This window comes from Nyctereutes procyonoides, unplaced genomic scaffold (genome assembly GCF_905146905.1).
Source record: "Nyctereutes procyonoides isolate TBG_1078 unplaced genomic scaffold, NYPRO_anot_genome, whole genome shotgun sequence".
Lineage (NCBI taxonomy): Eukaryota > Metazoa > Chordata > Mammalia > Carnivora > Canidae > Nyctereutes > Nyctereutes procyonoides.
In genome coordinates this window covers 15,280,263-15,301,813 of record NW_026575122.1, presented here as the reverse complement: position 1 = coordinate 15,301,813, position 21,551 = coordinate 15,280,263, and the positions used below count along the sequence as shown (strand labels likewise).

Sequence of the window (21,551 nt, the reverse complement as noted above, 5' to 3'; positions counted from 1 at the left end):
TGAAAAAAATATATATATTGACATTAGAAAGTGAAGAAAAGTTGTTTGCATTTGGGTTCTGATGATAAGCCACCTAAGTCAAATCACTGCTTCACATGCTGCTGATTTTGGCAAGTTACTTAATCTCTCTGTACTACAGTCTCCTTACTTGTAAAATGGAGGTTATTATAGTACTTATCTTGCAAGACTGGTACTTTTAGAAAATAAAGCTATTTATTATAATGCCTGGATTGTACTCAATGAAGATGAACATAAGAAAAAAACAGGTTAAGAAACAATAAATATATCTGATTCCATTCTTGTGTTAAAAAAAAATGAGAGCTAACATTTACTGAGCACTTACTCTCAATAAGTCACTGTGCTAATAGACTTGTGAACAGTATCTCATTCAATTAACACATTAACCTTCTGAGACAGGTACTACTTTACACCTATTTTCATGTGGAGAAAACTTATGCCTAATAGATTAAGCAAGGTCATATAGTCTATAAGTGATAGAACTGGATTTCAAAGTCTGTCTGTTACAATAACCTGAACTCTTAAGATTATCATTACATAATACATAAATATGTGTAGCATAGGATATAAAAAATGAAGTTAATGGTGAATGGGTGGAATGGTTTGCAATCATTTTCCTGATCTATATTGTTCAAGTTTTCTATTCAAAAATGCCATGGGTAGGAAAAGAGAACTTTTTAATTTAATTCCTATTTAAACTGTAAATTTAATACATACGGATCTCTTCAATCCTGAAAATATTGTAACAGTTATCTATGACTGCAATGATTTGCAAAATTTATAAGCACGCATCATCTAACTCATGACTAAAAATGATCAGAATTCTGCTGTAGAGCTCCCAGCTCTAATTTGCTAAATGAACCAATAATACACCTTCAATATATATCCATTATTACTTATAAATCCTCATCTCTACCCTATCCAGAATAATTTTTAACAAGGACTGAGTAACATCTTATGTGATACATGAACACAGTTCTACTCTATAAATACATTAACATGCTGGCCAAACTATCATTATAAAACTCTGCCATTGTGGTATTTTAAAATTTATACCCAGTGTATATTTTTATTTTAAAAGTTCATGCTTTTAAAATATTTTTTTTCAAATTACTTACATCACTGGTGTTCACAAACCATGTTATCTCTCCATAGGAAGCTAGTTCACCATTCACGTAACAACGAAGCTCACTGTTCTTCCATCGGTTATAAATGTGCACTATAGTTACCATATACCACTGAATAAGGAAAGTTTGGAAAAAGAAAGATTAGGATTCTTGCAATAACTCAACCACACTGATAATAACAAGTAAAACTTATATTATAAATTACAATTAAATCTAAAAATAAAATAAGACTACCTTTATTAAATCCAATATTCAACCTTTGGAACAATAGTTAATCAAGGGAACTCTCAATAGATAAAAACCTATTGTGAAATTACCTTTCCAACATTTTATTATGAATTTTCAAATATATCCCAATAAAGTTGGAAGTTCAGTACAAATACCTTCTTTTCCACCATCTAGATACCACAATTGTCAACATTTTGCTACATTTGTTTTATCTACTTATCCATATGTATATACACCATTCATTAATCTCTAAATTTTAAGGCACAAAAGAAAACACCTATTACTACGACTAAAGTAACTGCCATTGAAACTTTGCTCTTGTATTTCTTTTAAACTCTATGAATAACAACGAATCACTCGTATTATTATCCAAATCAAGGATGTTAAAAATTGTCCAGTGATTTATATATACTTCATATAAATAAAGTATACTTATTTACTTCATTTTCTGAAACAATAAACAGAGCTGTGTTCTACCACATTACGTCATTAATATTAAAACAAAGCATTTTCAAGGCCAGCAGAGCTTGTTAATTTAATTGAGTCAAAAAGAACACATACCTTTTGTGGTTTAAAATCAAATTTCACACAGTGTTGAAAGCCTTTTCCTTTTGACTTTATTGATGTTATAATCAAACAGCCCCCAACAAAGTGAGCAGAGTAACCAAGACCTTTGCTCGTTCTGAAACTACAAAGAATAATTTTCATTATACCTCTAAATATTCTCACATTTTCAAAGAAAATAACACTAAGTTACAAAAATACATACCAATATAAATACGGTTTATCCTTATCCACATTGATGTTATTTACAGGATCCATTCTTAGCCAGGTATGAAATGTAAAACCATTCTGGTATGGCCATTTGGCTATAGGAGGTAATGCAATGGCCTAAAGGAAAAAACTTTTGAGTTATTGATTCACATGAAAAACTTTACTACTGAAGTAAAGAAAATAAGACTTTAAAATACTGCATATATTTCTACCACAGGTCATTCCATACTCTGATTAAAATATCTAAAAGTCTCTTTATCCAAGACTTTAAATAACTTCTAAATTTTCCAAAATACATAATAATATTACTTTAAATGATAAAAACATTCCATGTTACCTGCTAGATACACAAATTTTATTTGCTTAATTTCTTACAATGAAAAAAAGATTCAAAAGTATTCTAATTAAAAGAAATAGGTAATGATATCATCGGAAATTTGTTGCTTAGATGTTAAGGTATTAGAATAGAGAAAGACAAGAAAGGAAAAGAAAAAGTTAAGGAAAAAAGCTTAGAATGTGATTTTTATTAGCAAATATAAAGCTGGAAAGTTTATGACATTTTAAAATTATATTCAAAGCACTATACAGATGACTTTACCACCTGGTTTAAAATTTTATTGAAAAGATTATAATTTTATTTAAAATTACAGATTTTAAAATAAAATTTAACTTAAAAGTACATAAGGGACCCAAAATAGCAAAAAAACAAAGTTGGATACTCATACTGTCAAATTAAAAACCTACTCCATGAAGCTCCTATAATGAAGACTGTGTGATACCGGCATAAAAAAGAAATACAGATCAATGGACTACAATTGAGAGTCCAGAAATAAACCCTTATATTTGTGTTCAACTGATCTTCAACAAGAATGTCAAGACAATTCAATGCGGAAGTTACAGTTTTTTCAACAAATGTGCTGGGATCACAGGGTATCTACAAGAAAAAGTATAAAGTTGACTACTTCCTTACATTATATATGAAAAATAACCACAAATAGATCACAGATCTAAATATAAAAGTTAAAACAATAAAACTCTTGTAAGAAAAAAATTGGAGTAAATCTTTGTGACCCTGGGCTAAGCAAACACTTGTTTATTAGGCCACCAAAAGCACAAGCAACCAAAGAGAAAATATATCAACTGGACTTCATTAAAATTAAAAAAGGTTTGTGCTTTAAAACAAATCATGAAAAAAGTTAAAAGACAGCCAAAAGAACAAAAGTACGTATTTCCAAATCACACATCTGATAAGGAACTTGTACACTGAATATATAAAGAACTCTTACAATTCAATAACAGAAAGACAAACACAATTTAAAAATGGAAAAAAAACATGAATAGACATGTCTCCAAAGAAGATATGCAAATGGTCAATACAGAAATGAAAAGAGGCTCATCATCCATCACCAGTCACTAAGGAAATGCACATCAAAACCACAGATAGATACTACTTGACATCCACCAGGATGGCTGTAATGAAAAAGACAGACATTAAAAAGTATTGGCAAATATATAAAGAAATTGCAACCCTCATAAACTGCAGTCGGACCATAAAATAAATGATAGTCACTTTGGAAAACAATCTGCAAGTTCCTCAAATGTTTAAACATAGACAATATGACCCAGCAATTCTACTCCTAGGTAGAGAAATGAAACAAGAGAAATGAAAACATGTCCACAAAGAAACCTGTATGCAAAAGCCCAAGCAGTTTTATTTATAATAGCACAAAAAGTGGAATCAACTCTAATATCCACTAAGTAATGACGGATTAAACAAAAGGTAGATATTTTACATTTGAGTATTAGTAAGTCAGAAAAAAGAATGAAGCAGTGATTCATGCTAAAACATGGATAGGCCTCAAAATTAGTATGCTAAATGAAAAAAGCCAATCACCAAAGGCCAGATACTCTATGACTCCATCTGTCTGAATTACCCAGAATAGAGAAATCCACAAATTTAAAGTAGTGGTTGCTTAGGTCTGGGAGTCTGAGGAGGAAATGGACTAAAAAGAACAGAGTTTCTTTTGGGAAATATGAAAATGTTCTAAATTTGATTGTGATGGTGGTTGTACAACTCTGTAAACACCATAAACCATTCAATTATCCCCTGTACAAGTGACTGATATCATATGTAGATTATAATAAAACTATTTAAAAAATCATACTACACATATTTTTAAACTGTTATAATTTACATATGCACTTATCTACATATACTGTAACATACATATATTCCTTTATAAAATATTCCATAAAACATGAAAAACATCCTAGAGCCAAATTTATGCAATAACACTACTGACAACTCAAGAGGCCAATTAAACGCAAATGTTGCATTAAGTAAATAATAGGGGGCACCTGCCTGGTTCAGTGGTGGAGCATGTGACTCTTGATCTCAGGGTTGTGAGTTCAAGTCCCAAGTTGGGCATAGAGGTTACTTCAAAAAAATAAAATAGAATACATATATCAATGTGTATATATGCTCTCACTCACCAAAAAATGAGAATAGAAAATGGAAAAGCTGCAATGCCAGAGTGGCTCAGATTAAGCATCTGACTCTTGATTTAAGCTCAGATCATGATCTCAGGATTTTAAAATCAGGACTTATGTTGGGCTCCATGCTGAGCGTAGAGCATGCTTAAGATTCTCTGTCTCTGAACATGAGAGACACCTAACTCTGGGAAACAAACAAGGGGTAGTGGGAGGGGAGGTGGGAGGGGAGGAGGGAGGAGGGAATGGGGTGACTGGATGACGGGCACTGAGTGGGGCATTTGATGGGATGAGCACTGATGTTATACTCTATGTTGGCAAATCAAACTCCAATAATAAAATATACAAAAATAAATAAAAATAAAACTTTTTAAAATTCTAAAAAAAAATAAGATTCTCTGTCTCTCTCTCCCTCTAACCCTCCCCCAGTTCATGCAAGCATGTGCTTGCTCTCTCTAAAAAAGAAAAAAAAAAAGAATATGCAAAAGCTTTATAAAAATAATTTATCCATGAATACTTTAATTTCTCTTTAAAAGCTATATCTAAGGAAAGAAATGAGTCACTGAATATATTTAAAACACCTATTCTCTAAAAGTTACAAAAGCTGTTTAGCTGAACTATCCCACTTCCAAGATAAATGCAAGTAAGTGGAATAGATACATTATGATCTCAGAGAAATATAAACAATACAATTAAAATATGCAAGGAATAGAGAGAAGATGGCAGAAGAGTAGGAGGACCCTAGGCTCATCTTGTCCCAGGAACACAGATAGGTAATTATCAAATCATTCTAAATACTCCAGAAATCAACCCGAAGACTGACAGAACAATCTCTACAACGTAAGGGAGAGAAGAGGCCACATCAAGGAAGGCAGGAAGTGAAGAGATGTGGTTTAGAGGATAAATGGATCACAGGTGCTGCAGAGAGGAGGGAGCCATGGTCGCAGAGAAATACAAGAGAGAAGAGCACAAAGGGAACACAAAAGGAGAACATTTCCCCCCAAAGACACAAGCTAGAAAAACGTGAGGGACTGATTTTTCATGAGTTCTGGCAACCAGCAGGACTTGAAAACTGGAGTTTTAAAGGTCAGTGGGCTTGGCTGGGATAGAGCCCTAAGGGTGCTGCCCTACTCCTAGAGAGAAGACAGACTAACAACCCCAGGCAGAGGGCAAGGATAGAGTGATCTGAGGAGCACCTGTGGCACACTGGGGAGAGATTAGTGGAGTTTATCTCTGAAAGGTGGTATTCAAGGAGATGCCTCTCCAGAAAAAAGAAACTGGCTGGCACCATTTCCCTCCCCTGTCTCTCAGTGTACACACAGAGCCACCTGCAGAAAGCAGCTCAGCACCAACACCAGCTGCCTGACTTGCTTATACCAAATCCCATACCTCTGCACCCTGGCACGACTGCCCTGTCAAACTTGCCTCAGTCCCAGCATGGCAGTGAGACCCTCCCACAGAAAACCAGTCCAGGCCCCCCCAGTCCAACACCACATCTCTGAAGTTTTAAAAGTCAGCTGCCTTGCTGGGATAGAGTCCAGAGGGTACTGCACTGCTCCCAGAAAAAAGCAGGCAAAACCCTGGAGGTGGACAGTGTGGACACAGCAATCTGAAAAAACCCTAGTATACACAGTGGGGAGATTATTCACTCTTCTCAGAGTGCTTCCTTGATAGCAGTGTGCACAGAAACACCTCTGCAGGAACAAAGGAGCTAGTGGTGCCATTTCCCTCCCTCACCCCTCCGCATAAACACAGAGCCACTTGAGGGAAGCAGCCCAGACACTAGCTGCCTAACCTGCTTTACTAAGTTAAGTCCATGGCTTTGGCGGTACTGCTCTTCTTGGTCAAGCAGGCCTCAGTCCCAGCAAGGCAGGCCACTTCCCCCAAAGGAACAGCAGAAACCTCTGCCCACACCACATCTTCCAACCAGAGAATTCTGCAGGACTTTAGTTCTAGTGAAAGTACCATCAGGTCTCATTTAACAGTCAACCAGAACACAACTGGTTAAAACTCGCCACATTCTGACCAAGGACAAAACACTGCCACTTCAGGCAAGGAAAGTCTCTGCACAAAGCAGCCATAACACAACAGCAGAATGCACACAGCACACACCAGAGACACTACCTGAAGCACCAGGCCCTGGACGCTATATGATTTCTTCTTCATAAAGCCATTACTCTCAAAAGCAAGAAACATAATGGGCTTTTTTTTTTTTTATAATGGGCTTTTCTAACATAAGAAGGCAGAGACTTAGATAAAATGCCAAGACAGAGACATTCATCACAAATAAAGAGTACAAGGTAAGGTCCCAGAAAGAGATCTAAGGGAAACAGATATAAGTAATGTGTCTCATGGAGAATTTAAAATAACAATAACAAAGACACTTACTGGACTTGACAAAAGAATGGAAGATTTCAGGGAGACACTTAAGAGATAAAAGAGTTAAAAGAGAAAAGAGTTAAAAAAAACAAATGAAAAATGCAGTAAGTGAGATGGGAAACAGGCTTGATGCAATGAACACAAGGCTGGGGGAGTAAAAGAATGAATAAGTGATACAGAAGGTAAATTAGTGGAAAATAATGAAGCTGAACAAAAGAGAGAAAGAATAATTATGGAACATGAGAAGAGATTTAGGGAAGTCAGTGACTCCATCAAAAATAATAACATTTTTATTATATGAGTCCCAAAGAAGAAGAGAGAGAAAAGAGACAGAACATTCATTAGAGGAAATCAGACCTGAAAAATTCCCTAATCTAGGGAAGGAAACAGACATCCAGATACAGAAGGCACAGAGAACTCTCATCAAAATCAACAAAAGCAGGACAACACCAAGACATTATACTTAAATTTGCAAAATACAGTGATAAAGAGGATGGCTCAGTCAGTTAAGTATCTAACTCTTAATTTCAGCTCAGGTCATGATCTCAGAGTTGTGAGATTGAGCCCAGCATCAGGGCTGGGCATGGTGCTGCCTGAGATTCTCCCTCTCCTTCTCCCTCTGCCTCTGCCCTAAGCCACTCATGCACTCTCTCTAAAAATAATAATAATAATAATAAATAAAGAACTAAAAAGACCCAGGGTGTCAGAATGGATAAAAAGCAAGACCCATTTAGGGAAGGAAAAGAAGAAAAAGAGGGAGGGAAGCAAATGTTAAGAGACTCTTAAGGATAGAGAACAAACTGAGGGTTGATGGTAAGAGGTGGATGGGGGGTAGGCTAAACAGAGGATGAATATTAAGAAGGGCCCTTGTTACAATGAGCACTGGGTATTTTTTTTAAGGTTTTATTTATTTATTCATGAGAGACACAGAGAAAGAAAGAGAGAGGCAGAGACACAGGCAGAGGGAGAAGCAGGCTCCACGCAGGGAGCCTGATGTGGGACTCGATCCCGGGTCTCCAGGATCATGCCCTGGACGGAAGGCAGGCGCTAAACCACTGAGCCCAGGGTTCTCCAACACTGGGTATTGAGCGATGAATCACTATATTCTACTTCTTAAACCAATATTACACTATGTATTAACTAACTAGAATTTAAATAAAAATTTAGAAAGAAAACAAAAAACTCAAGACCCATCTATATGCTGCCTACAAGAGACTCATTTTAGACCTAAAGACACCTGCAGACTGAAAGTGAGAGGATGAAGAAACATTTATCATGCAAAAAGAAATCAAAAGATGCCAGAATAGCAATATTTATATCAGACAAAGTATACTTTAAGCCTAAGACTATAACAAGATATGAGGAAGGGCGCTATATCATAATAAAGGGGACAATCCAACAAGAACAATTGTAAACATTTATGCACCCAACATGAGAGCACTCAAATATATAAAACGATTAAAAACAAACATAAAGAAACTAATTGATAATAATACAATAATAGCAAGGGACTTTAACACCCTTTCACATCAATTGAGACATAATCTAAACAGAAAATCAACAAGGAAACAATGGCTCTGAATGACACACTGGACCAGATGCACTTAACAGATATATTCATCATTCCGTCAACATTCCATCCTAAAGCAAAATATACATTCATTTCGAGTGCATATGGCACTTTTTCCAGAATACATCACATACTAGGTCACAACTCAGGTCTCAACAAGTACAAATATACTGAGTTCATACCACACATATTTTCTGACCACAATGCTATAAAACTTGAAGCCAACCACAAGAAAAAATGTGGAAAGACCAAATACACGGAGGTGAAAGAACATGCTACTAAACAATGACTGGGTCAACCAGGAAATCAAAAAGGAACAAAAAAATATATGGAAAAAGGAACATGAAAACACAGTAGTCTAAAACCTTTGGAATGTAGCAAAAGCAGGATTAAGAGGGAAGTAGAGAGCAATATAGACCTACGTTAACAAGCAAGAAAAATATAAATAAGTAACATAAACTTACAACTAAAGGAGCAAAAAAACAATAAATGAAACTGAAAGCCAGCAAAAAAGGGAACTAACACAGATTAGAGCAGAAATAAATGATACATAAAAACTAAAAAAAGAGAACAGTTCAATGAAAACAGAAGCTCGTTCCTTGAAAAAAATTAATAAAATTGTTAAAGCTCTAGTCAGACTTATATAGAAAAAAGACCCTAATATGTAAATTCACAAATGAGAGAAGAGAAATAACCACCAAAATCACAGAAATATAAACAATTATAAGAGAATATTATGAAAAACTATATGCCAACAAATTACACAACCATAAACTACCAAACCAACACAGGAAGAAATACAAAACTGGAATAGACCAATAACCAACAAAGAATTGAATTAGTAATAAAAAATCTCTCAAGAAACGAAAGTCCAGGATCAGATGGATTCACAGGTGAATTTTACCAAACATTTAAAGAAGAGTTAATATTTATTCTTCTCAATCTATTTCAAAAAATAGAAATGAAAGGAAAACTTGAAAATTCATTCTATAAGGCCAACATTACCCTGATACCAAAACCAGATAAAGACTTGACTAAGGGATGCCTGGGTGGCTCAATGGTTGAGCATCTGCCTTCAGCTCAGGGTGTGATCCCCGGGGTCCAGGGATCGAGTCCCGCATCGGGCTCCCTACAGGGAGCCTGCTTCTCCCTCTACCTGTGTCTCTGCCTCTCTGTGTCTCTCATGAATAAATAAATAAAAACTTAAAAAAAAAAAAGACTAAAAAAGAAAACTACAGGCCAATATCCCTGATGAACATGGATGCAAAAATTCTCAATAAAATACTAGCAAACTTAATCCAACAGTACATTAAAGGAATCATCCACCACAATCAAGCAGGATTTACTCCTGGGCTGCAAGGGTGGTTCAATATTCACAAATCAAAAAATAAGATATATATTAATAAAAGAAAGGATAAGAACCACATAATCCTGAGGTGCCTGGGTGGCTCAGTCAGTTAAGCACCAGACTCTTGATTTCGGCTCAGGTCATCATCTCAGCGTCGTGAGATCAAGCCCCATGTCGGGTTCCACACTTAGCAAGGAGTCTGCTTGAGACTCTCTCACTCCTACTTCCTCTGCCCCTTCTCACCCCTGCCCCCCCCAAATAAATAAATAAATCCTTTTAAAAAGAAAACCATATGATTCTTTCAATGGATGCAGAAAAAGCATTTAATGAAGTACAACATCCTTTCATGACAAAAATGCTCAACAAAGTAAGGTTTGAGGGAACATATGTCAACATAATGAAGGCCATATATGAAAACTCACAGCTAAGATCATACTCAGTGGGTCAAAACTTAAGAGCTTTTCCTCTACAATCAGAAATAAGACAGAGATATGCACTCAAACCACTGTTACTTAACATGGAACTGGAAGTCCTAGCCATAGCAATCAGATAACACAAAAAAATATAAGGCACCAAAAAAAGCAAGGAGGAAGTCAAACTTTCACTATTTGCATATTACATGATATTCTATACAGAAAACCCAAAAGATTCTACCAAAAAATTATCAAAAGTGATAAATTCAGTAAGGTCGCAGGATACAAAATCGGTGTATCGAAATCTGCTCCATTTCTATACACCAATAATGAAGCAGCAGGAAAAGAGATTAAGGAATCAAACTCAGTTACAAATGTACCAAAAATATTAAGATACCTAAGAATAAACCTAGCCAAAGGGATGAAAGATCTATACTCTGAAAACTATCAAACACTAATGAAGGACACTGAAGATGACACAAAGAAATGGAAAAACATTCCATGTTCATGGATTAGAAGAACAAATATTAGTAAAGTATCTATACCATCTAAAGCAATCTAGAGTTAATTCAATCCTCATCAAGATACCAATTGCATTTTTCACAGAGCTAGAACAAAGAATTCTGAAACGCATACAGAACCACAAAAGACCCTGAATAGCCAAAGCAACCCTGCAAAAGGTAAGCAAAGCTGAAGGAATACCTGGGTGGCTTAGTTGGCTGAGTCTACCTTAGTCTCAGGTCATGATCCTGGAGTCCCCAGGATCCCTGCTCAGCAAGGACTCTGCTTCTCCTCCCTCTGCCCCTCCCTCTGCTCCTGCATGAGCACTCTCTCGCTCTATTAAATAAAATCCAAAAGAAATAGAGAGAGAGAGAAAAGCTGGAGGCATCACAATTCCAGGCTTCAAGTTATATTACAAAGCTGTAGTGATCAAAACAGTATAGCACGGACACAAAAATAGACACATAGGGCAGCCCAGGTGGCTCAGCGGTTTAGCACCGCCTTCAGCCCAGGCCCTGATCCTGGAGACCCAGGATCAAGTCCCACCATTAAGCTCCCTACATGGAGCCTGCTTCTCCCTCTGCCTGTGTCTCTGCCTCTCTCTCTCTCTCTCCCTGTGACTATCACAAATAAATAAAAATTTAAAAAAAAATTAAAAAGGTTAATCTCATAAGACTACTTCTTATATTAGAAGCAAATCACAGGCTCAATGCCAAGAAAGTAAAGTTATCCTGGAAAGCTTCAAATCTACAATGCCTAATAAGGAAAAATTATAAAGGAAAAATAATCAAAGCAAGAAACTTTCCCAAGAAAGCTGTGTATTATATGTAAAACACTCAAGTATCACAAAAGTCCTTTTAAAACACTCTTTTCTTTCTGCAGGCATTATCTGACTACATAGGGCCTAAAAAGCAAATAAGATATTATGAGAAACAAAGAAAAAACAAAAAACAAAAAACAATCTCAGAAAAAGCACAGGCTGAAATATCTTCAAAAAAATTTTTGCTAGTAACAGGCAGAGGAATGCAATCTGAGGAGGTAAAAAAGTTTCCATAAATAACATATATACATTTTACAATGCACTCCTGTAACATTTTGAAACATTGCAGATATTACTCCCAGTGTCTTATTTACAAACTGATTAACAGCTTATAAGAAAGCTGAAAATAAATAAATAAATAAATAAATAATGAATGAATGAATGAATGAATGAATAAAAAGAATGCTGAAACTGATATAATTTGGAAACTCACAAATCAGGAAAACTTGCCTGAAAGTTTCAGAGTTATTCTCATTCTAAACAGGAGGTGCAAAAGAAACACCCTTTGGGGAAATACAAGGCTGAAGAAAGATGTTTAGAAAGATAGAAAGTGAAAGTGTCACACATAAACATCTATTTGAGAAAGCAGAGATAACTTATGTTCAAAAGAACTGGGTTCTTACTCCGTTGTTGCCCCAAGCTATATAAATGGGCAGCTTTCTTAACTTCTCTGAGCCTGTATTTCTTCACCTTTACAACAGGGAAACGTAACACAAATACCCACTATAAGGAGTAAGTTAAGCTGTTCAAAGAAGTTTCTACTTAACAGTGAACCTGTCAGGGTAAGTTTACAGGGCTGTACATTCTGGAAGCCAAGGAAAGAACTCCAAGAAATTTCCTTATTAAAATTTACTTACTGCAGCACTCTTTCCTGGAAAGTTGAAAAAGGCATCAGGACCATACTTCTGAGGCATATGCTTTAACACAGACAGCAACTTCCCAGCATGTGGAGGCTATGAAAATAATTAACAACGCATTAAACATATAATTCACCATAAACAAAAATACTTACTTTTAATATACTCAAGAATAACCAAATAATGCTGTTAGCTAAAAGCATAGAAAAAGCATATTATTTTCACTATCTCAAAGAAACATAAAATGTACTCTATGCCATTTTTTGCAATATGATAGAACGTATGAGTTGTTTGATAAATATGTGCCAAAATCCACTGAAAACTGAAACTTCTCCACACTGCAGCAAAAATAGTTTTAAGATTACAAATTATATCAACCCACTACCCATCCCTCTTTAAAAAACTTTTTAATTTCACAAATTATGTTTCCTATATTACACTGTTAAAGACTGTTTTCAAAGAAACAATAAAAATATTTTAACCTTATAAGGACCCTAGAGGTAGTACTATTATTATCATCCCATTTTATAGAGGAGGACTCTGAGACAGAGGAATATGAATGTATGTCCAAGGTCACACAGGCATCAAGTGAAAAGACTCTGATCAAAACAGACTCTAACTAGAGAGTCTATACTTTTAACCACTAAACTTTCACCTTTCTTTTATGCTATTTCTCCTATAGCTTCCCAGTGCTCTTAAAACAAAGACCAGGGATCCCTGGGTGGCGCAGCGGTTTAGCGCCTGCCTTTGGCCCAGGGCGCGATCCTGGAGACCCGGGATCGAGTCCCACATCGGCTCCCAGTGCATGGAGCCTGCTTCTCCCTCTGCCTATGTCTCTGCCTCTCTCTCTCTCTCTCTCTCTCTCTCTCTCTGGCTATCATAAATAAATAAAAATTTTAAAAAAATTAAAGAAATCCATATTTTAAAAAAATAAATAAAGACCAAAACCCTTAACATAGCCCACAAGATATTCTATCTACCTCATTAGCCTCATTCTGCATTTCCATCTTTCCCTCTCTCTGCATTCCACCCACAAAGCTCTTTCTGCCTTCTTCCCACAACAGGGCCTGAGCACAAACTATTCCTTGTGCTTAAAATGTTCTCACTAGGCCTACTTCCCTCCCCTATTAACTAAATAAATCTTACCTATCTTTTAGAGCTCATCTTAATGGTCACTTCCTCATGGCAGTCGTCCCTGACCTCTGAGACTGGATCCAATCTCCCTGTCGTTTTATTCTACAGTATTACCTTTACTACATAACATATTAAAAAGTAACATTTTTTTTTAAGATTTTATTTATTCATGAAAGACACAGAGAGAGAGGCAGAGACAAAGGCAGAGGGAAAAGCAGGCTCCAATCAGGGAGCCTGATGTGGGACTCTACCCTGGGACTCCAGGATCACGCCCTGGGCCGAAGGCAGGCGCTAAACCGCTGAGCCACCCAGAGATTCCCAACATTACATTTATTTAATGCCTCTTTGATCTACAAGTCTCCTCTAATATACAAAACAACCAACAGCTAAAATGAAAAAGATTTATTTACAAGGAAAAGTAAACAACAATCATATATACATTGTCATTTTAATCAGTTTAGAAGCAAACAGGATAAAATGTAGTACATTCTTCTTCATTAAAAGTTCTAAACAGGGACACCTGGGTGGCTCAGCAGTTGAGCATCAGCCTTTGGCTCAGGGCATGATCCTGGGGTCTCTGGAGTCCCACATTGGGCTCCTGCAGGGAGCCTGCTCTCCTGCCTATGTCTCTGCCTCTCTCTCTCTCCCTCTGTCATGAATAAATAAATAAAATCTTTTTTAAAAAAGTTCTAAATAGGGTCACACCACAAATTAAATCACTGGCTTGCCTTCATCTTATTTGGTATCTGCTCTATCTACTAAATGTCTAAAAGAGTCCAGCAATCTTTTACCTAAATGTTAAGTGATCAAAAATTTTTCAATTAGCCACACTGCTCAATTATAAAAGTGTAATAACAAATAACTAAAATCATATTGATTTTTTAAATAAATTCCAAAATGAAGTAACCAAAAATAACTCTGCAGTCAAAAACAGAAATACAATACTATAGCATTTCCACCATTTAGAGAACCATTCCATGAATGTCTGAGGACTTCTTTGGTTTGGGGGAGGGTGTTAAAATGTTATTTTTAGGTAATCTCTATACCCAGCGTGGGGCTCAAATTCACAACCCTGAGATCAAGAGTTACATGTTCCACCAACTGAGCCAGTCAGGCACCCCAAGGCCTTGCTCGTTTTATTAACAGCTCTTTATTTTTTCCCTTAATGCCCTAAACCCATTCTCATTCTACTGCCAATCACATAAGCAACTGTATGAACATATTTAATCTTTTTCAATAATGTTTTTGTGTGACTGTACGTGTAATTTAAATAATATTGGATTAAATATTTGAATCTGTTTCTTTCTTCCTGTTCCCTGCATCTATTTATATTAACTTTTACATGGATTCTAACTGCTATATAATAATCTACTCTATGTATCCAATACATTTTACCTAGTCTACTCTCCTAATGATAAGCCTCCATGGTGACAATTCACTGCCACCAAAAATAATGTTTCAGTGAACACTTTCATGCATATTTCCTTATGAAACTGTGAGAATTTCCAAGTCACTGGATATGGCTATAATTTATGTGACTAAGTAGTGGTAGATTACTCGAGGTTGGTTAAATGAGTGTTCATTTCAACCACTAGCACACATAAAACCCTGACCTTGTTTTATGTAAGTGATGAGTCATTAAATTCTACTCCTGAAACCAGTATTATACTATATGTTAACTAACTACAATGTAAATAAAGATTTGGAAAAAAAAATAAGGTAAAGTAAAAACTGGAACAAAAGATGGGATTTGAAATAGGCAAAATCAAAATATGCATGTAACTACAAAATGTGTAAGCTAACATTCACATAATATAAGCCTCAGAACTTAGATGCAATCATGTGGTCATGGTAATTATTATTACACTTCAATATTCTAATGTGCCCATCATAGCAAGTGACAAGGGTAAAGACATCAATCCCATCAATTCTGTCACTTAGGCATAGCCATGTCCTTTTTGATTTTTTTAAACTTTTTTTTAAAGATTTTATTTATTTATTTATTTATTTATTTATTTATTTATTTATTTATTTATTTATTTGTCAGACAGCACAAGCTGGGTGAGTATCAGACAGAGGGAGAAGCAGGCTCCCCACTGAGCAACGAGCCCAATGGAAAACACCCTGGGATCGTGACATGAGCCAAAGGCATATGCTTAACCGAGTGATCCAGGCATCCCTCCCTTTTTGACTTAAAGAATTCTGTTTCAAGCTAGTTTAAATGTAGGCTACGGTCTATCTTGTGCTAACATTGCTACTGTTGGTGCTAAAACAGTTCTCAAACTGTAATTAGTGAATCAAATAATTTTTTGTTTCAACTACTGATGCAGACTTAACTTGCTGAAACACAGAAAAGCTGTGAATCAGCTAATAAATACAAATGCTGACCCTCCCCAGAAAGAAAAATTAAATAAAATAATCCTATCCCCCAACTATATTTGCTATTATCCAACTTTATAATCCTTAATACTAATAGATACAAAGTGACATATCAATATTATTTTAATTTGAACATCTCTAATTATTAGTGATTTTGTGTTTATTTGGTTGTAGGATTTCTAAGACTATAAATAAACATCTATTCATATCCTTTGCTTTTTTCTCAGAGTTTTCTATATTCACCAACAGAAATGTATTAATTATATATTCACAATAAATATACTGAATATAAATCAAAAGTAAAATGTAACCAGTATCTAGACAGTCCCTGACTTCTGACAGTTCAACTTATGATTTTACTTCACAATGATGTGAAAGCTATATGCATTCAGTAGAAGTAGTATTTGAAATTTGAAGTTTGATCTTTTCCCAGGCTAGTGACATGCAATATGCAGTACAATACTCTCATGACACTCGGTGGTGGCAGCAAGCCACAGCTCCCAGTTAGCCACACAATCACAAGGGTTACACTTCACAACCATTCTATACCCATACAACCTGTCTGTTTTACACTTTCAATACAGTTTTCAATAAATTATATGAGATATTCAACACTATATTATAAAATAGACTTTGTGTTACATCATTTGGCCCAACTGTAGGCTAATATAAGTGTCCTGAGCACATTTAAGATACGTTAGGCTAAGCTATGTTGTTGGGTAGGGTATTAAATGCATTTTCAACTTTTGACACAACCCCACTGTAAGCTGAAGAAGATCTGTACGTCCTCTTCTGGACATGATACAGTAACACGACCTAGACTTATCAACTCACCATAAACAACAAGAATGCTGGAAAAAATGTATGAAACAAAACCTATCTTCAGACATGGAAGAGGTAGCTGAAGACTATACTTCAGAAAAGGAAACAAAATGAGCCATGAGATTACCCCACTTTCTACCAGGATGTAATTTCTATCACTGCATAGGAAAAGGGAAACAAAATAGAATTTGAAGCTCTCATTGACTTGATGAGGCAGAAACTGGAATATGGGTAGTCTGAAGTATATAAAAGCTTCAAGGCAGAGTACTACAAAGAAAAGAGTTATGTGGACAAGAAGCTCCAAAAATCTGCACTGACTCCTTGGATTAATACCAAACTATTCAAGCCTACCATAAAACAGAACAAGGTAAGGCCAAGATATTAACACCTCTAAGTAAAAGAATTCCCATGGCTACTATAGGGCCAAAAATTATTTGAGGCCCTTCTAGACACTGTGTAGAGACCACAGTCTTAGACTACGTCTTATCTCATATCTGAGACTGAAGATCATTCACAGAGACCCTAAAAGAATCAGGCCTGAAGGAGGCTAAACTGGCCCTAGAAAAACAGCTAATCTAGACCTGACCAAAAGAAAACTTTTAAACTACCCTGGCAGGTAAAGTCGTTGCACAAATAATTTATCTGCCTTCAAAAACAGTCTAAAATCTGAAAAGGGATATGACAAAATCCAGCACTCAACAAGGAACAATCCACTTATCTAATATCACTGGATCTAAAATCACTAGCAGCAGAACAAGGAAAATATGACCTATAAGCAGAAGTAAAATCAGTGAGTAGAAAAATGATCTAGAAAATGATAAAGATGATAGACTTAGTAGATAAAATAATATGAAATCAACTATTATAAACATGCTCAACAGTCCTAAGGATTTAAATGAAAATAAGGGAAAATAAAAGATACTTTTTAAAAGAAATAAAGATAATTTTTAGAAATTAAAAAAATCTGAAATCTGAAAATTTAACTGGAGAGAATCAACACACTACAGAAGAAAGAGCAGTTACCTTAAAAATGCAGTAATGAACCACGAAGAGAAAAGGCTAAAAAAAAAAAAAAGTGAAATGATCTAGTAACCTACTAAACACCTTCAAGAGAGCTAACATACATGTAATTAGAGTTCCAGAAAAAGCAAGCAGGGACAAGAAATATTTGAAGAAATAATGACCATAATGTTCCCAATTTTGCTGAAAATTATAAACACACAGATACCAGAATAAACACAAGGTAAACCATACCAAGAAATATAATAAAATTGGTAACAATCTACGTGAAATCTTTTTTTTAAAGTAAGCTCCAGGGGGATCCCTGGGTGGCTCAGCAGTTTGGCGCCTGCCTTTGGCCCAGGGCACGGTCCTGGAGTCCCGGGATCGAGTCCCAAGTTGGGCTCCCTGCATGGAGCCTGCCTGTGTCTCTGCCTCTGCCTCTCTCTCTCTCTGTCTATCATGAATGAATAAATAAATGAATCTTTAAAAAAATAAAAATAAAAAAATAAAGTAAGCTCCACACCCAACATGGGACTTGAACTCAAGACCCTAAGATCAAGAATCACATGTCCACCCCCAATGATGAAATCTATAAAGTAGCAAGAAAACTATAGCTTGATACATAGAAGCTCAAGTCTAGCCACTTTAACACAATAAACTAAGTACAATTGCAAAGTACCAATTTAGATATATTCCAACACAGCTATATTAAGGTTCAGGTGTGGTGAGTAGTGCTGTGGGCAATGATCTCAAAGGGCACTGAAATAAGCCTAGAAATGCAACAAAAATTGAGAAAATATTGATTAGTATTCCTCTAAGAGGTAAGTAACCAAGTGGTAGGAAGAAACAGTTTGCTAAGACACCTGAAGTTCAAAATAAGTTGACCATTAACTCTATTCATTGAAAAGGACTACTACATTGAATCTGCGGAAGGCAGACCCAATTAACTGAATAACTTGTGTTCGCTGAGTGGGTTATTCAAGTTTAAGGACTCCAGCTAAACTACTCAGGTCAACAGAATCTAGGTGTTGCTACCTAACACTTTTCCTTTTCTGTCCTTACCCTTTACCTCTAATAAATATTAAATGTATATTTGAAGACTAACAATTTGAAGTAGGGCCAAGCGTTACCTTGCCTGGAACACCCAGTTCTCTTAGTTTGCCCCTATGTCAGGATCATGTCAAAAGTAGCTTGCCCCTATGTCAGGATCATATCAAAAGTAGCTATAGAGACCTAAACACTATTTTAATTAATCTCTTCCCTTCAATTTGACATTTACCCCAATATAATAATAACAGTTGTTTAAAGGCCACTAATGTGTTTGAGGAGAGGGATACTTTCAATTATCAAAGAGTATTCAGTTTTTTTACCCATTGTCCTTTATCTCCTTGAAGTTTACTGAAGAATAGCTTTAGTTCTCGAACTGTCAAATTATAGCTAGCCAGCACTCCCAACATGTCAACTAAAAGATCTGGAAACAAAAGAAAACAATAAAACAATTAAACAATTTATATTTCTTCAATAATTAAAATATACTGTGCTTATTTAAGAGTTTGAACACTAAAGTTCCATGCACATGTTAGATGCTTAAATATTTCTGAAATAAATATTAATAAGAGAAATACAGTATTTAAGAATCAAATTTTATTTCTTCATATCCACTGTACTACAGAAAAAATCTTACCTGCTATCATACTGTCAACCTTTTCAATTTTCCCAAGCACTTTCTCAACAAGGCCTACTTCAGTGCAGACTTGAAGATTTCGTATGCTTTTCTTCAGAATTGCTGTAAACATGCTCCAGACTTCTGCTTGGCAAGTAATGTCACATTTTTCTAATAGGTCCACCATGCAGATGATACTCTCACCTTCTTGGATAATGAAATTCATTTCCAAATCAAACTGCCCTCCTACCAACTTCCAAAAGGGGAGGGGGAGAATTAAAAATATTAGTGCTTTTTGATATAACTTGAACACACTCCTAATCTTCTCTACCGTCTACAAAAAAAGGGTCCATAAACACACACACACACACACACACACACACAGCTCTAAAGATTAAAGCTTCTAAAGAAACCTTCAAGTTAAGATAGCACAAAGTCAAGGAAGACTTACAATATAAAAATGGAAGTATTTTTCAACAGAAACAAACACAGGATGTCTTAGGTAAATCACTACTTACTGCCCTGATAACAATAAAGATCTAATTTTTAGCTATAGCTATAGCTATAGCTATAGAAGCTATAACTGCTTCTAATTCAGTATTTATGAATTAGGAACTCTGTGAACTATCCACAGCAACCTAGAGGTGCTTTGCTATTTATACAAAACACCAGCTCACAACAGAAATGAAAAGCTGAAACTGCTCAAAGTGGACACAGAACTTAAGAGTTTATATTTGCCAAATTCCTAGTTTATTTTACCTACCGATTGTGATCCTCTTTCCTTCCCTGTCAATAATTAGGATAACTTAAATATAATCATACACCCAAAGTACTAATCAAGAAAATTTATTTCATTTATACTATCAAAAAATCCATCCAGATAAAGATATACTGATCTATCACCTTAATGCCATCTTACCCACAGCAAGCTCTCACACAGAGGAGAGTTTTTTTAAATATTAACAAATCCCAGTTGTTTAAAGGAATGAAAATACTTTTAGAATTACCTTTGTAGAACTATCCTTATTAACTATATTTCTAAAAGATATCTGCCACAAATATTACATACATGATTCACCTACACTCGTATCCTTCTGAATGTCTTGGTTTTCATTATGCATTAAACCCAAAAAGTGGTCAAGAATTAGGAGAAAGTGAACTTTATAAAACAAAATGCAACATCTCATAAGATAACATTAAACCAAATGGAGTTTACTTCAAAAAAGCAGAGAAAGTTCAGAATAAAATCAATTAAAACTCCTTATAGCCAAGGATTGATGTTTCCCAGGTCCTGCCAAGAAGATACACATTGGCAAGAGAAAGAAAAAATAGAAAAATGAACAACATGAGGCATCTGCTATGGAGATAGGAATTCCTGGCTAGTGCAGTGGTAAAAGCACTTGATTCTTCTGAAAAAGCTCTGGCAGAGATTTGATTGTACAATTCTTTGTATCATCAGTAACACCTAGCATATGGAAAGGAGAGCTAGGTTTCTGCTAAAAGAGCCCTTTGGTGTCCCTGGGCCAATTCTGCTACATGGTCCTGGCTGTAAAGTACACGTTTAGTTACCTTGTCCACCCAAAAATTCTGTCAACTACATAAAAACACTTTATTTGGTTTGGTAAATATTATCTGCTTGTTCTGTCTTTAACATTTTATCCTAAAATAATTTCAAATTTTAAAAAGCTGCATAATGGTATAGAATTCCTGTAGGGGATCCCTGGGTGGCGCAGCGGTTTAGCGCCTGCCTTTGGCCCAGGGCGCGATCCTGGAGATCCGGGATCGAATCCCACGTCGGGCTCCCGGTGCATGGAGCCTGCTTCTCCCTCTGCCTATGTCTCTGCCTCTCTCTCTCTCACTGTGTGCCTATCATAAATAAATTTAAAAAAAAAATTTAGAATTCCTGTATATCTTTTCTCCACATTTTCCCAATGTGAGTATATTATAGACTCACAATAAAATCATTAAAACCATAAAATTAACATTGATAAAAGACTACTGACTAATCCACAGATCTTACTAAAAT

The 21,551-nt window shown here is 35.6% G+C and overlaps 1 protein-coding gene across 7 annotated transcripts in view; it reads right to left on the bottom strand.

Moving 5' to 3' along the window:
* LRBA (LPS responsive beige-like anchor protein) overlaps positions 1–21,551 on the bottom strand; it is a 732,259-nt gene that overhangs the window by 634,017 nt on the left and 76,691 nt on the right. For all 7 annotated transcript variants that reach the window (XM_055336397.1, XM_055336401.1, XM_055336402.1 and 4 more), the window contains exons 3-8: positions 19,547–19,778; positions 19,233–19,333; positions 12,526–12,621; positions 2,143–2,264; positions 1,935–2,061; positions 1,137–1,256 (exon numbers count right to left, since the gene is read on the bottom strand). In XM_055336397.1, coding sequence (XP_055192372.1) covers positions 1,137–1,256; positions 1,935–2,061; positions 2,143–2,264; positions 12,526–12,621; positions 19,233–19,333; positions 19,547–19,778 — 798 coding nt within the window. The remainder of the gene's footprint in view (positions 1–1,136; positions 1,257–1,934; positions 2,062–2,142; positions 2,265–12,525; positions 12,622–19,232; positions 19,334–19,546; positions 19,779–21,551) is intronic.